Source organism: Rhinolophus sinicus, chromosome 2, assembly GCF_057876585.1.
Source record: "Rhinolophus sinicus isolate RSI-liver-muscle chromosome 2, RSI-T2T, whole genome shotgun sequence".
In the NCBI taxonomy this organism is placed as follows: domain Eukaryota; kingdom Metazoa; phylum Chordata; class Mammalia; order Chiroptera; family Rhinolophidae; genus Rhinolophus; species Rhinolophus sinicus.
Window position 1 is genome coordinate 145437003 of NC_142502.1, and position 14716 is coordinate 145451718.

Here is a 14716-nt window from a genome sequence, read left to right on the forward strand (position 1 = left end):
GTAGATACCCAGAAGTGGAGTTGCTGGATCACATTTGAGGAACCACCATAGTTTTCCATAATGGCTGTACCATTTTATATCCCCAACAACAGTGCATAAGGTTCTAGTTTCTCCACATCCTTGCCAACACTTGTTATTTTTTTTTGTTTTTTTGGATGTTTTTTGATAGTAGCCACTGATGGGTGTGAGGTCTGCAATCCTATTTTTAATGGCAGTATAATCCATTGTTTGCTTGTACTATAGTTTATTAACCAGTTCCTTCTTATTTAAGAGTTTTGTTGTTTCAACTTTTTCACTCTTAAAAATCATGCTGGGATTATTACTGTTCATGTTTTGGAGTATCGGATTATTTTTGTTCATGTTTTGGAGTATCCTATTTTCTTAGGATATATAATCTAGAAACGAAATTTAAAGTGACTTTTGAAGGGGGGAGAGGCATTAGATAGGTAGAAAGATGGTATGAATGTTCCGGGCAGGTCACAGCCTTAACAAAGACCAGGAGCATGATGGATGAGAGGGACAATTAAGCCACCTTATCCGGGATAGCGGTTGTCCGCGGGTAATGGGAAATAAGGCTAGAAAGGAAGACAAGCATCTAAGTGTGGAAAACTTTGAGTTCCAGCCTCTGAAGCTTGGTATTTGTCTGGAAGTTAATGAATAACATTAAAATTTTTTGAGCTGAAGTATGACAGAATGAAAATTTTCTAGAAGAGTCATCCTAAAGCAATGTGCAGAGTGGTTTAGACAGGAAGCAGAGAGACCAGTTAGGGGAGCACAGTATGATGGAAGCGTGATAGAGGGCAGGCAAGTTTAGGTTTATAAAGTAGTGTATTTTATAAAGTAAGTATCATTTTTGAAAAATAGGATAAGGGAAATAAATGGTTAGTTAATATATCTGTGTGTTAACTACTCTGCTAAAATGTTTTGTATACATTGGAATGGTAGAGGAAAAATAAAAAGACTTTCGCTATTTATTACTTTACTTGTAATAGGCAATTTCATGGATAGTTCAGAGTTGACTGTAAATAATTTTATAATAGCAGTGTTCTCTATAAGGATGCAATCAAGGCTCACATATTGCCTTTAGTTGTATTTTTATTTATTTTAGTATAGAATAGTTCCCCATCTTTAAAAAATGACTTTGATCTAAGTGTCCAGGCCAATTTTCTTGTAGAATATCTCATATTCTCAATTTGTTTAATTGTTTCTCCATGTCATGGTTTAAACATAACTACCCAATTCCCCTCTATTTCCTGTAGCCTGGAAGGTAGGTCTAGAGCAGAGGTACTTATCCTTGGCTTCACAGACTCCATAGAGTCTGCAGATAGAATTCAGGGAGTGTGTGAATTTTAGATGGGGAAACAAATTACATCTTTCTTTTAACTCAGTGGTTCTCAACTTGGGTGATGATGTCCTCTACTTTTCCCCATCTCTGGAGACATTTTTGGTTGTCAAAACTGGGTGGGAGGGTGCTATTGGCATCAAATGGATAGAGGCCAGGGGTGCACTTAAAGATCCTACAATGTACAGGGGGAGAGCCCCCAACGACAAAGTCTTATCCAGCTCAGAATGTCAGTAGTGCCATGGTTGAGAAATTCTGCTTCAACTGGATTTTACATTTGCTTTAATTAGGAATGTAGGAAACCCTTCACAGGGGTTATTACCATTACCTGTAGCTCTGTCATCGATAGAAATTTCAGATATTTTCATATCACATTAAATTGTTGCAGGTATCGCAAAGTATTTATGTTACTTATTGCTTAGAGAGATTTGCATTAATTGAGAAGCAAAAATGTTTGTATATTACAATGTAAAAAGATAGTTTGATAGCTATATTTCAGTATAATTATCCTTTAATCTTATGTATTTTATGTATTATAAATATTATTCTGGGAAGGGGTCCTTAGACTTCGTCAGGCTGCCAAAGGAATCCACAGGACCAAAAAGCTTACCACCTGGTGTGGAGGCCCTATGAGATTGGGTTAAACATTTTTGTTGATGCTTCATAGGTGATGATGTTTGTTTTCTATTGTCTTTTCATGAATCACATAATATCAAGTTATCTTACTATGTATTGTCAGTAATACCAAGTTTGATGACTTAGTTAAGGTAGTGATAGCCAGATCTTTCCATTTTAAAGACACATTTTCCCTTTGCACTGCTAAGTAATTTGTAGGGGTAATACTTTGGCACCAGGTGAGTTTTATGTTTCTAAACAACCTTTCACCTAATGGCTTTAGCATACCTTGATGAATTCTGCCTGAATCGGATTTTATATTGGGGGTTACAAAGTGGTGATTTTCTAATTCTGTCATTCCTTCTACATTTATTACTGGCATTCTTCTGCAGAGAAGAGTTTTCCTTTCTCCACCCCAACCTACCCCATTTTCATCATCTCTTCCCCCCACCCAAGTATCATTCTGGATTCATTAATTTTTATTTATTCAGTGTTACACTCAGTTTCCTTTTTTCCTTCCTCCTTCCCTCTCTCCCTTTCATGCTCAAAGTGTCCCAGATGTGACCAATGGAGCCCCTTTAACTTGATCCTTTGTCCTTTTGATATACCTCACTGATCTTTGAACATTTCCTTGCTTTCTGACAGAATAAGCGTTCCCAGGATTGACTTGTTCTTTTCTGTGCTCCAAGTCTATTTCTTCAAAGGACCATAATTTCTTTGAAGGGGATGGTATGCAGAAACCAAGGTCTGAGCACTTGGTGCCATGTTTTCCCGAAAATAAGACCTAGCCAGACAGTCAGCTCTAACGCATCTTTTGGAGCAAAAATTAATATAAGACCCGGTATTATATTATGTTATATTATATTATATTACATTACATTATATTATATGATTATACTATACTATATATGCTATACTATACTGTATTATAGACTGGGTCTTATAGTAAAATAAGACCTGGTGTTGTGTTGTGTTATGTTATGTTATGTTATGTTATGTTATGTTATGTTATGTTATGTTATATAGACTCAGTCTTATAGTAAAATAAGACCGGGTCTTATATTAAGTTTTGCTCCAAAAGATGTATTAGAGCTGATTGTCCGGCTAGGTCTTATTTTCGGGGAAACCTGGTATATTCATTGTTTCTAGGGTGACATTGCTTTTAGGCCATTTTAACATAAGATTTTACTAAACTTTTAACATAAAAAGGTACTTTGAGCTATAAGAAAGAAAGAAATGTTCTTTGCCAGTTCTTTCTTTTGGAAGAGTGTCTGTTTATTCGTTTCCTTACCAGCCCAGACCAATGCTCTTACCTACTCACTCAAGGATTATTAGTAGCTGTCTAACTAATATCTCTCTCTTCTTATCTGTTCTACATACCACCCATTTTATTCATCTGTGTGCCAGGAACTGTGTTAGGTATGGAAAATACACAGGAAAATGGAAACATCCAGAAGTTCACAGTCTAATAGGAAAGATGTGTATGAAAACCAGAATTTCATTATGATTGGTATAAAAATAGAAATGCGTGAAGGGTGACTAAGTGAGAAACCAAAGAAGGCCTCAAGAGAAGATAGTATTTGAGTATGGTATGATATAATTATGAGAATATGTGAAGAAGGGTAGAGCTATTTATAGATTCTCACTGTAGGTAACTACTGATTAAATGCCAAATTTGTTTCTAAACGGTAGTTACAAGTGGAAGCGTTAGAAATCAGGGATTGCCTATGATTAGTTCTCAGAACTTTACTTTTTCCTCTATTTTGTGTTTTTTGTTTGCTTTTATTTTTGCTAATTTTTTTCTTGGGCAGACAAAATATTCTTTGCTTACACTGAAACTTTCTTACTAAGGTGCTTCATCATTTCAGTAAAAGATGATTTTTTTATTTTTTTTTGGCTGAAATTGTTTCGTTTAGAGGCCATTTGGATTTGCTGCATTTGTTTATACATCCATGCCTTAAGAATAAATACATCATGTTTTGTTACCAGTGATTGTACTTACTAAGTGTCTGCATCATGTTTATGTTGTCATCAACACAAAGTTTGCTTCTTATTGTAGGGAGATCTTAAACTCAGGATAGTGAAGGGAATGGAGAATCACATGATTGGAAATTAAGACTCACCAATGTAGGCACCCCTAACCTTACATAATCCTTTTATAGCTAGAGATTGTCCCTCTTTTCATAAGAATGAGAGGTGTAAGAAAAAATAGAAAACCTGCATAGGTTGGTTGCCCAGTTTAGAATATTTAAGGAGTAAAGAAGGTGTTCTCCCCCCACCCCGCCCAGATACAGAAATAACTCATAGGAATCTAGAAATATTTTTTCACAAGTCCCCGTATCCCCAAGTATTTCTAGCTTCCTAAGATGGCACTTAAGGATTTGTTTTTGCTATAAAACAACATGATGGTAAAAAGAATAAATTGAAATTGTAGTGTACTATTGTTGGAATAAAAATTTATCTGACATCAAGCAATGGACTTTCAACATAAATATGTTCCCATGTGTTTGTAACTTACCTATTGAAGTATCAAATGTGTTTATTTTAGCCATTTTATTTGATGAAATTAACAAAAAAGTTAAAATGCTTAATGTTAAATTTAAAATGGTCTTTACCAAACGCTTAATGTCTGGGATTTTGTGTCATACAATCTTTCCTATCCTTTAGATATTTCTTCTCTCTTAAATATGCAAATACTTTGTTCAGAAATAGCCATACACTCTATGTGTATGGATATAAATGCAGCAGGCCAGTGATTAATTTAAAAAGCAAACCAAGACCCTGATTAATTTTCCCAGATATTTTCGTCATAGTATTCTTTTGCCCTGTACACCTCACCAGACTGCCAAAGAAGTCCACAGGACAAAAAAGCTTATGGCTCCCTACTGCTTAGAGAACCAACTGTAGTCTGGCTATACTGTGGGTGTGTGTGTAAATATGATTTGTCAGCCCTTCCCAACGCAAACATTTCACTCTAACCAGGTCAGTTTCCACACAGTCTTATGATTATTCCATGCCCTTTAACCTTTATTCATGCTGTTGTTTGCTTTCTGTTCAGGGACCTTGAAGTTATTTATGTTTGTGCATTTTTGTAGCAGCTTGTTTCTTATGGTCTCAGTGAGCGGTGTAATTGGAAATGTCTCCTTTGCATAAGAAGGACTGAGACAGATATGCAAGGAAGTCTGAGAAATGAAATTTTTAGCTTTCCACCGAGCTAGAAGGGAGTTAGAGTGGATGAACTTTTTGAGACTGGTCTTCCCTTGCCTTATGTCTCAGCTCTTTATTTCTTATTCACCAGATTTCCTAACTTGGCTTTTTTTTGGTAAACTTTTTAAACCACATGTATCTTTGTAAATCATTTAGTCTTTCTAGGCCTTGCTATAATTATCCCTAGTATGAGGGAACCTAAACTAGGTCATCTCTAAGTTCCCTTTTTATATTCATTTATGTATTCCTTCATTAAAATATTTATTGAAAGCCTACTATTTGATAGATATGCTCAGCAGTATAAGATTATCTACTCTTTAATAATAAAATAATTCATGTTCTTCAGTATCCAGGTTATGTACTGCTTCATTTGTAAAGTCTTACCTGACACTATAGCCTATGTAATGTTGCCTTGCCCCACAAATTCTTTCAGCACTTACTAAAAAATGTAGACATAGGTTAACTTGTGTTTTGCCTAGTGTTTTGATTGTTTTGATTACTTAATTTAATTGCAAGCACCTTGAAGAATACTTTTGTAATCATTTAATATAGTGACAGTCATATAGTAATAATAAATATAATGATAACAGTTATGAACACAAACTGAGGCAGGCTTTATTTTAAATGCTTTACACATATCCATTCCTTTGTTACAAAATGTTTATGAGATGGGATCTCTTTTCATCTCCATTTTTACAGATAAGGTAAAGCACACAAAGGTTAAATAAATCTCCTCAAGGTTATACTGCTGGTAAGTAAGGCTGGGATATGAACCCTTCCTTGCAGTCACATTTTAAAACCCATGCACTTATCTGTTTTGCTGTAATGAATAATTACTGTATACTCGTTGAATGAATGGAATATTTTCCTCTTTATATTGGTTATGGCTTTGGTATCTATTTGCACTTTGGATAAAAGACTGAGGTTAGGTCACTTAGGGGAGAATACTTTTTAAATAAGGACATAAATTTCTTAAATATTGAGTGACATAATTAATAGTGAGTATTCAAATTGTGTATTTATACTTTGAGGAATTTTGAACAATGTATCTGGTTTTGAAAGTTTGTGACATGCATAATACTTATAGGTGAATTTGATCTGTATTAAATATCTTGATTATTATGTTTCTTACTCATTTGCAGTTGAGTGGTGATTTTATGCAATGGCTTCAAGCCACAGTTCTTCACCAGTGCCTCAAGGAAGCAGCAGTGATGTTTTCTTTAAAAAAGAGGTAGATCCGACAAAACACATTCGACCTGTGCAGTCACTGCCAGATGTGTGTCCCAAGGAACCCACAGGTAATGCTTTATTTTTTGAGGATTTTTACCGAGGATTTGTATTATCTAAATGAGTAGTCAGATTTCATATACTTATCTTAAAAGAGTAAATTTTATGATGTTAAAACGAAAGAGATATAAATAATTTGGGAGTAAGAGGATCAGGAAATTGGAATATAGCTCTTTTTATGCATTTCCGTAAAAGAAGTTACTTACATAAACTGAAAAAAATGTTTTGGAAATGCAGGTATAGATCGTAAGCTCTTTAGTTAAACATAGTACAGTCAATCCTCATTATTTGCAGATACCATATTTGCAAATTTGCCTACTCTCTAAAACTTATTTGTAGCCCCCAAATCAATATTTGTGGCACTTTTGTGGTCATTTGCAGACACATGCAGAGGAATGAAAAATTTAAATCACCTGATGCACACGTTCCTACCTGAGGTCAAACAACGCAACACTGCCTTCTTGTTTCAGCTATCATGCTGTAAACAAGCGTCCTTTTTGTGGTCTATTTAGTACCATGTTTTTTGCATTTTTGTGCTTTTTGTTGGTGATTTTTCTTTTTAAAAATGGTTCCCATCTGTAGTGCTGAAGTGCTTTCTAGCGTTCCTAAGCACAAGAAGGCTGTAATGTGCCTTATGAAGAAAATATGCATGTTATATAAGCTTCATTTAGGTATGAGTTACAGTGCTGTTAGCCATGAGTTCAACATTAATGAATGAGCAATGTGTATTAAATAAAATGTCTTGGAAACTCAACACAAGATTATGTATTTATCAGCTGATGAAAATGTTGTGATCAAAAACTTACAAGAATCTAACCCTGTATTTCCACTAGGAGCAATTTGCTAATTAAATGTTCCAGTGACGTTCTAGAGCAGAACTACTGTGAATAACAAGAATCAACTGTATATATTTTTTCCTCTATGATTAATGCCACAGCAGCATTTATGTTATTTAATTATAAGCTAAAGAAAGAATATTGGAACCAATAATGTCTGCCATAGTACAATAGAAAAAGGCCTACTTATGAAAAAAACTGGATGTTAAAGGACAGAAGATCTGAAATAGAAGGTAGAAGAATCTCGATGTTGAAAAAAGAGAAATTGTACAATAAGGGAAGGAATTAATGCAAGACTTTCTTTACCACCCAAGCCACCCTATAACTACAACTCTCAAATTTTGCATATCTTTTATCTTGTACGTGTTTTTTCCTCCCTTGGCAATTGATGCTGAAAGCATCAAATTTATTTAATCAGATTGATTTTTATTAAAATATTTGCTATAGAAGAGTTTAGCTGCTTTATACAATGTAGAAGCTAAGCATTTTTATTTTTCTAGGATGTACTTTCAAACATAGAACTTACTTTACAGAGTTCTCTTGTTTACTTTTTACAGGTGATTCAAATAGTTTATGTGTTGCCCCATCTCTAGTTACAGATCAACATAGATGGACTGTATATCATTCCAAAGTTAATCTTCCAGCAGCATTAAATGATCCTAGATTAGCAAAAAGAGAATCTGACTTCTTCACAAAAGCATGGGGATTGGACTTTGTGGACACTGAAGTCATACCTTCACTCTACCTCCCACAGATCAGCAAGGAACATTTTACAGCATATCAACAGGAAATCTCTCAGGTAATATTGAATCTTGACGTTAGTAATAATCATGTCAAACGTCATAGAAAGATTTTTAGTTTGATTTATTATAGATTTTGACCAATAGTCCTTGACACACCTATGGCATTTTTTTCTGTTAATACATATTCTGTCCTGGGTTATATTTAATTCTTTGCTTAGATATACATAAATAGATTTCTCTTACTATAGTGATATTTTTCAGAATGACATATTTTTAACAGTACTAAGAGTCAACTTGAAACCCACTCTTACCTACCAAGGAGAGAGTGATTCCATTTGGCCTGTAAATCCCAGATAATATGTGAGGTTTAAGAAATGAGCAGAGAGGGACTGTTTCTATGTCTGTCATTTACCACGAACAATTTAATAGAACATCCTAGCTCTAGCAGGTAGTCTTAAATATTTCTAGACATGTTTCTCTAAACTCAGTTCTGAGAGCAAGAACTGAATGCAGTGCAAAATTTGAGATTTTCAGTAAGTGACTTACCAATATAATTCCAGTCACTATTTCAGTCTTTTAAAAAATCATCATTAAAATGGTACAGGGGATATTAAAAATTATTTTTTAATTGAGGTATAATTGATATATAATATATTAGTTTCAGATGTACAACATGATAATGCGATATTTGTTTATATTGTGAAATTATCACTATAATAAGTCTAATTAACATCCATCATCATATATAGTTACAAAAAATTTTTTTTCTTTATGACGAGGACTTTTAAGATTCACTCTCTTAACAACTTTGAAATGCGCAAGAGTTTATTAATTATGGTTGCCATGCTTTACATTACATTCCTGTGACTTGTTTATTTTGTAACTGGAAATTTGTGTAGGGATATTTATTTATAATTTTATAATTATTCCTTTTTATACTTTATCATTTGCAACCTAATTTGCATGTAGCTGATTTTATTTCACCTGATTACTTTGTTCTTTCTATGATTTGGAAATGGGCTGAATGTGGCTATAATAATGGCATTATACAGTATCTGGTTCCTTTTAGTACTACCTAATATTTTTGCACAGAACTTGTAAATATTATTTACTTTTGTATGTGTATATTCTGTCTAGAATTTTTGTGTTCTGTTTTTAGTGATCTAATAGTCTGGATGTTGTTAAGTAGATGAGCTTTAATATGCCTTCTTTTTGATGGTTTCTAATCTTACTCATCATAACCTGTTATTTGGCTTTTCTGTTTATCCATTTATTGATCAAATATTTATTGAGTGCCTTCTGTGTGCCAGGCACTGTTCTAAACACTAGGTATACAACAGAGACCAAAACAAACACCAGTTTCCTCCATTACAAACTTAACATTTCTAGCAGAGTATGTAAGAAATAAACCCTAAAGCAACCACTAAAGTAACAAAACAAATAATTATAGCTAATAAACCAATGGAAGAAATAGCATGGAATAAAGTAACTCTCAATCCAAACAAAGGCAGAAAAAGAGTGAAAAGGGAACAAAGAATGGATGAGACAAAAAAATAAGCATTAAGATGATAGACTTAAACCTAACCCTATCAATAGTCACATTAAAATGTAAATGTTTAAGCACCACAATTAAAAGCCATAGATTGTGAGATTAGATGAAAAAAGCATGACCTAACTATACAGTGCCTATAAGAAATGTACTTTAACTACAAAGACACAAAACATTTAAAAGTAAAAGGATAGAAAAAAATACACCAGGCTTAACACTAGTAAAAAGAAAGCTGGAGTGGATATGTTAATACCAGTTGAAGCAGATTTCAGAACAAAGACTATTACTAGGAATAAAGAAAGTTATTTTATAATGATAAGGTACCTTTGATGGATTTATCAATAGATTTGAAATGGCAGAGGAAAGAATCAATGAGCTTAAGCAAATGTTGATAGAAACTTAGCAAAATGTGTGGGTTGAAGTGAAAACAGTGCTTAGTGAGAAATTTGGTAGCATTGCATGCATATATTAGGAAAGAAGGAAGATCAAAAATTGATAATCTAAGCTCCTACCTTAGGAAACCAGAAAAAGAAGAGCAAATTAAATCTAAAGTAAGCAGAAGAAAAGAAATCATAAAAATTAGAGCAGAGATCTGTGAAATTGGAAACAGGAAAATAATTGAGAAAATCAACAAAGCCAAAAGCTGGTGCTTTGAAAGGATCAATAAAATTGATAAACCTCTAGGCAGGTTAATTAAGAGAAAAAGAGAAAAGACATAAATTACTAATATCAGAAAGAGGGCACATCATCTATGATCCCATGGACATTAAAAGGATAATAAAAGAATATTATGAATAATTTGATGCCCACAAATTTGATACTCTCAATGAAATGGCCCAGTTCCTTGAAAGACACAATCTATCAAAGCTTACACATGAGAAATAGATACTCTGAATAGGCCTATACTTATTGAAGAAATTGGGTCAATTATACCTCTCAAAACAGAAATTCTTGGTAATCTACTCCAGAAAATAGAACCAAAGGGAATGCTTTCTAATTTATTCTATGAGGCTAGCATTAACCTACTACTAAAATTAGATAAAGACATTATAAGAAAGAAAAACTACATACCAGTATCTTTCATGAACATGAATGCAAAAAATTCTTAACAAAGTATTAGAAAATCATACCCAACAGTGTATAAAAATAATTACATACGAAAAAGAATTATGACGAAGTGGGATTTATTCCATATATACAAGGCTGATTCAATATTCAAAAAGCAATTAGTGTAATCCAGCACATTATCAGGCTAAAGAAGAAAAATCCTGAGTTTTTATCAATAGCTATAGAGAAAACATTTGACAAAGTTCAATATCCATTCATGATAAAAATTCTTAGCAAACACGGGAACTTCCTCAACTTGATGAAGAACGTCCATAAAAACCCTACAGCTAATGGTGAGAAACTAGATGCTTTCCCTCTAAGATCAGTAACAAGGTAAGACGGTAAGAATGTCCCTTCTCGACATTATACTGGAAGCCTTAACTAATGCAATGAGACAAAAAGAAATAAAAGCTATGTGGATTGGGAAGGAAGAAATAAAAGTATTTTTATTCACAGATGATGTGATTGTTTATATAGAAAATTCCAAAGAAACAAAAACAAAACTTCTGCAACCAATAAGCAATAATAGCAAGGTTGCAGGTTACAAGGTTATTATTACAAAAGTTAACTGCTTTCTTATATACTAATGATGTAGAATTGGAATTTGAATTAAAAACACACCAGTTACATTAGCGCCAAAGAAAATGAAATAATTAGGTATAAATCAAACAAAATACAGTATCTATATGAGGAGAACTACAACACTCTGATGAAACAAATCAAAGAAGATCTAAATAAATGGAGAGAGATTCTGTGTACATGGATAGAAAGACTCAATATTGTCAATAAGTCTGTTTTTCCCAACTTGATCTATAGATTCAATGCAATCCCAATTATAATCCCATCAATTTATTTTGTAGATATTGAGAAATTGATACCAAAGTTTATGTGGAAATGGAAAAGAGAATAGCTAACAGAGTATTGAAGGAGAAGAACAAATTTGGAAGATTGACACTACCTGACTTCAAGACTTATTGTAAAGCTATAGTAATACAGTATGGTATTGGTGACAGAATAGACATATAGGACAAAGGAACAGCATAGACAGCTCAGAAATAGACCTACACAAATATAGTCAACTGATTTTTGATAAAAGTGCAAAGGCAATTCAATAGAGAAAGAAGAGTCTTTTGAATGAACGGTGCTGGAACAACTAGCCATCCATGTACAAAAAAAAGAATTTAAACCAGACTACCTATATCTTTCATGCAAATCAAAGTAAAATGGGTCATAGACCTAAATGTAAAATGCAAAACTATAGAACTTCTAGAAGATAACATAGGAGAAAATTTATGACCTTGAGTTTCAGGATGACTTTTTAGATACGGCATTGAAAGCACAATCTATGAAAGAAAAATTGACAAGTTGGATTTTGTTAAAATTAAAAACTTCAATTCTGTGAAGGACAGTGTTAAGACAAGCCAGAGATTGGAAGAAAATATTTGTAAAATACATAAATGATAAAGGACTGGAATCCAAAATATATAAAGAACTCTTAAAACTCAACAATAAGAAAACAACCCAATTAAAAAATGGTCAAAGGACTTGAATAGACATTTCTCTGGAGAAGATACACAGATGACCAGTAAGTGCATGAAAATATGGTCAATATTACTAATGATTTTAAATAGTAAATTTTATGTAATTTTACCACATAATGAAAAATAGACAAAAGACCCGAACAGACATCTCACCAAAGAATACATACAGATGGCAAATAAGCATATGAAAAGATAACTCAATAACATGTCATTAGGGAATTACAAACTAAAAAAATGAGATGCCACTACACATCTATTAGAAATAAGGCAAAAATCCCAAACGCTGACAACACCAAATGCTGGCAAGGCTGTGGACTAATAGGAACTCTCATTCATTGTGGGTAGGCATGCAAAATGGTACAGCTGCTTTGGAAGACACTTCTGTAGTTTCTGATAGAACTGCTATCAAAACTGAACACTACTAACCCAGTGTTTTTCCTTACCACACTCCACTTTTCTATTTGTCCTGTTTATGGTATTTCTGAAAAAATAACAGTGTTTTTAGTGGTCATCTAATCTGATAATCAGACTGGGGTTGTTGTGGTGTTTTTTTTTGACTCAAAAAGTGTCAACTAGTAACTACCTTTCTATCTCAGGTATATAGGTCACCAAATTTTCTTCTTGTTTAAAAAAAGTAATTCTCTTAATTGACTTCTGTTAAATAAGTGAGGAATTTCATTTGCTTTCCCACATCATTCTAATTTTGTGGAGATTTTACTATAATTATGTAAAATGGGATAAGTATATGGGTGTTGCTACATCTCAGTGATATTTGGTTTATTAAGCATACTTATTTGTATTTAAGTTCCAGAGGCTAGTGATTTCATATTTAAAAATCATAAAACTAATTTGATATATTCTGATATTCTGTTGTGAAACATTTTGATGCTTTGAGTTCTCATATTCCCACATAGTATTTGATGACATTTTAATTGTCCTTTTACTAGAGAGAGAAGATTCACGAGAGATGCAAGAATATTTGTCCTCCTAAAGATACCTTTGACAGAGCTCTCTTACATACTCATGGTATGACTATGTGCTATTTGTAGATAATGTGTAGATGAACATATGCTCTTTGTAGTATAACATAAATATTAATGAACTAAAATCTTAAGTTTTGGAACTTGTCTGTCATATCTATAATTTTTATTTCTAGTGAAATTTTTGTAGCTTAAATTCATAATTTTTTCTAAAAGCTTTTAAGAGAAAAATTTTGGATTTCATGGTAGTGATATCCTTCAATTCAACAAATACTTATTGAATATCTGGGTGCTTGGTACTTTGCTTCTTGATTAAAAATAGATGAATAAGAAGTAGTCTCTGTCATCAAGAAGCTGATGGTCTCTTGAGTAAAGTTAAATAAATAAACTGAAAATTGCAGCACTGTGTATCAAGCAGTAAGTTCAATGCAGTAAGATTCTATAGAGCTCCTTACTTAGCCTTAAAAGACTTCCTAGAGTTGATGATGATTGCCTATGTTTTAAACTAACTATTGAGAAGGATTTATTTGGAAAAAGGCATTCCAGGAAGAGGAAACAGTTTATACACAGCCATAGAATCAAGAGAGAAATTAGCATGTTCAAGGGACCACAAGAGTTCAGTATGTTGGCTCTTCTGGGAGCAAGAAATGAAGCTGAAGAAATAGGTGGGAGTCAGATCAAGAACAGCATTGTATGCCATGCTAAGGAATTTTTCTTTTCTAAAAGCAGTATAGAGCTACGAAATCTTTTTAACCAGACATGATCAGATTTATGATTATACATTTCACTGTGAAAATAGTTGTGGATAATAAGTTTGTGGATGATGATTAAACTGGAGGCAAGGAGACAATTGGAGGCTATTGCAATATTATAAGTGAGAAATCATGTGGCCCCAATAGTTGTAATGAAGATGGAGAGGATATTAGGCCTTTGAGAGATTGAGGCACAGGTTTTGGTGGTCAGTCAGTTGATGGTAATATAGCAAGTTGATTCAAGATGGCTCCCAGATTTCTTGCATGGGCAGCTGGTTAGGTTACGTACAATTCAGTGAGAGAGGCAATATAAGAAGAGGAATTTTGGACACGGAGGCTCGTTTAATTGTAGGTTTGGTATGCAACCTGGAACACAGGATGGAATCTGGGCTGGAGATGTAAGTATGGTAGACAGTATCATAGACAGCGTGCTGGGCAATCCAAGGGCACGGATGGGATCACCCAGGGAGGATGTGAATAGTGAGAAAAGAACTGATCTTAGAACACAGGAAGCTGTCACATTTAAGGGACAGATAGAAAATGAGGTGCCTGTGAAGGAGACTAACAGGAAGTAGTCAGAGATAGGAGAGTCAACCAAGAGAGAGTTTCACCTAAGAAATGAAAGGTAGTGAGAATTTCAGAGAAGTGAGAATGATTAGTGTGGGGACAGTCCCAGAAAGCAGTTTCCAGGCTCTCGGCCTCACGTGGAAAGGTGCTGGCTCGGTTATTAGATGGCCATCAGCTGTAATCAGACGGC

The 14716-nt window shown here is 33.7% G+C and overlaps 1 protein-coding gene across 3 annotated transcripts in view; it reads left to right on the forward strand.

The window, feature by feature from the left end:
• Nucleotides 1-14716, forward strand: part of VPS54 (VPS54 subunit of GARP complex) — an 82806-nt gene that overhangs the window by 18654 nt on the left and 49436 nt on the right. For 2 of the 3 annotated variants that reach the window (XR_016020447.1, XM_019717893.3), the window contains exons 2-4: nucleotides 6307-6462; nucleotides 7845-8086; nucleotides 13175-13253. Coding sequence is in view for 2 of the 3 variants with exons in the window: in XM_019717893.3 (XP_019573452.3) it covers nucleotides 6327-6462; nucleotides 7845-8086; nucleotides 13175-13253 (457 nt within the window). In the remaining variant the exon portion in view is untranslated. The remainder of the gene's footprint in view (nucleotides 1-6306; nucleotides 6463-7844; nucleotides 8087-13174; nucleotides 13254-14716) is intronic. The other variant, XM_088796120.1, reaches the window with a different exon arrangement.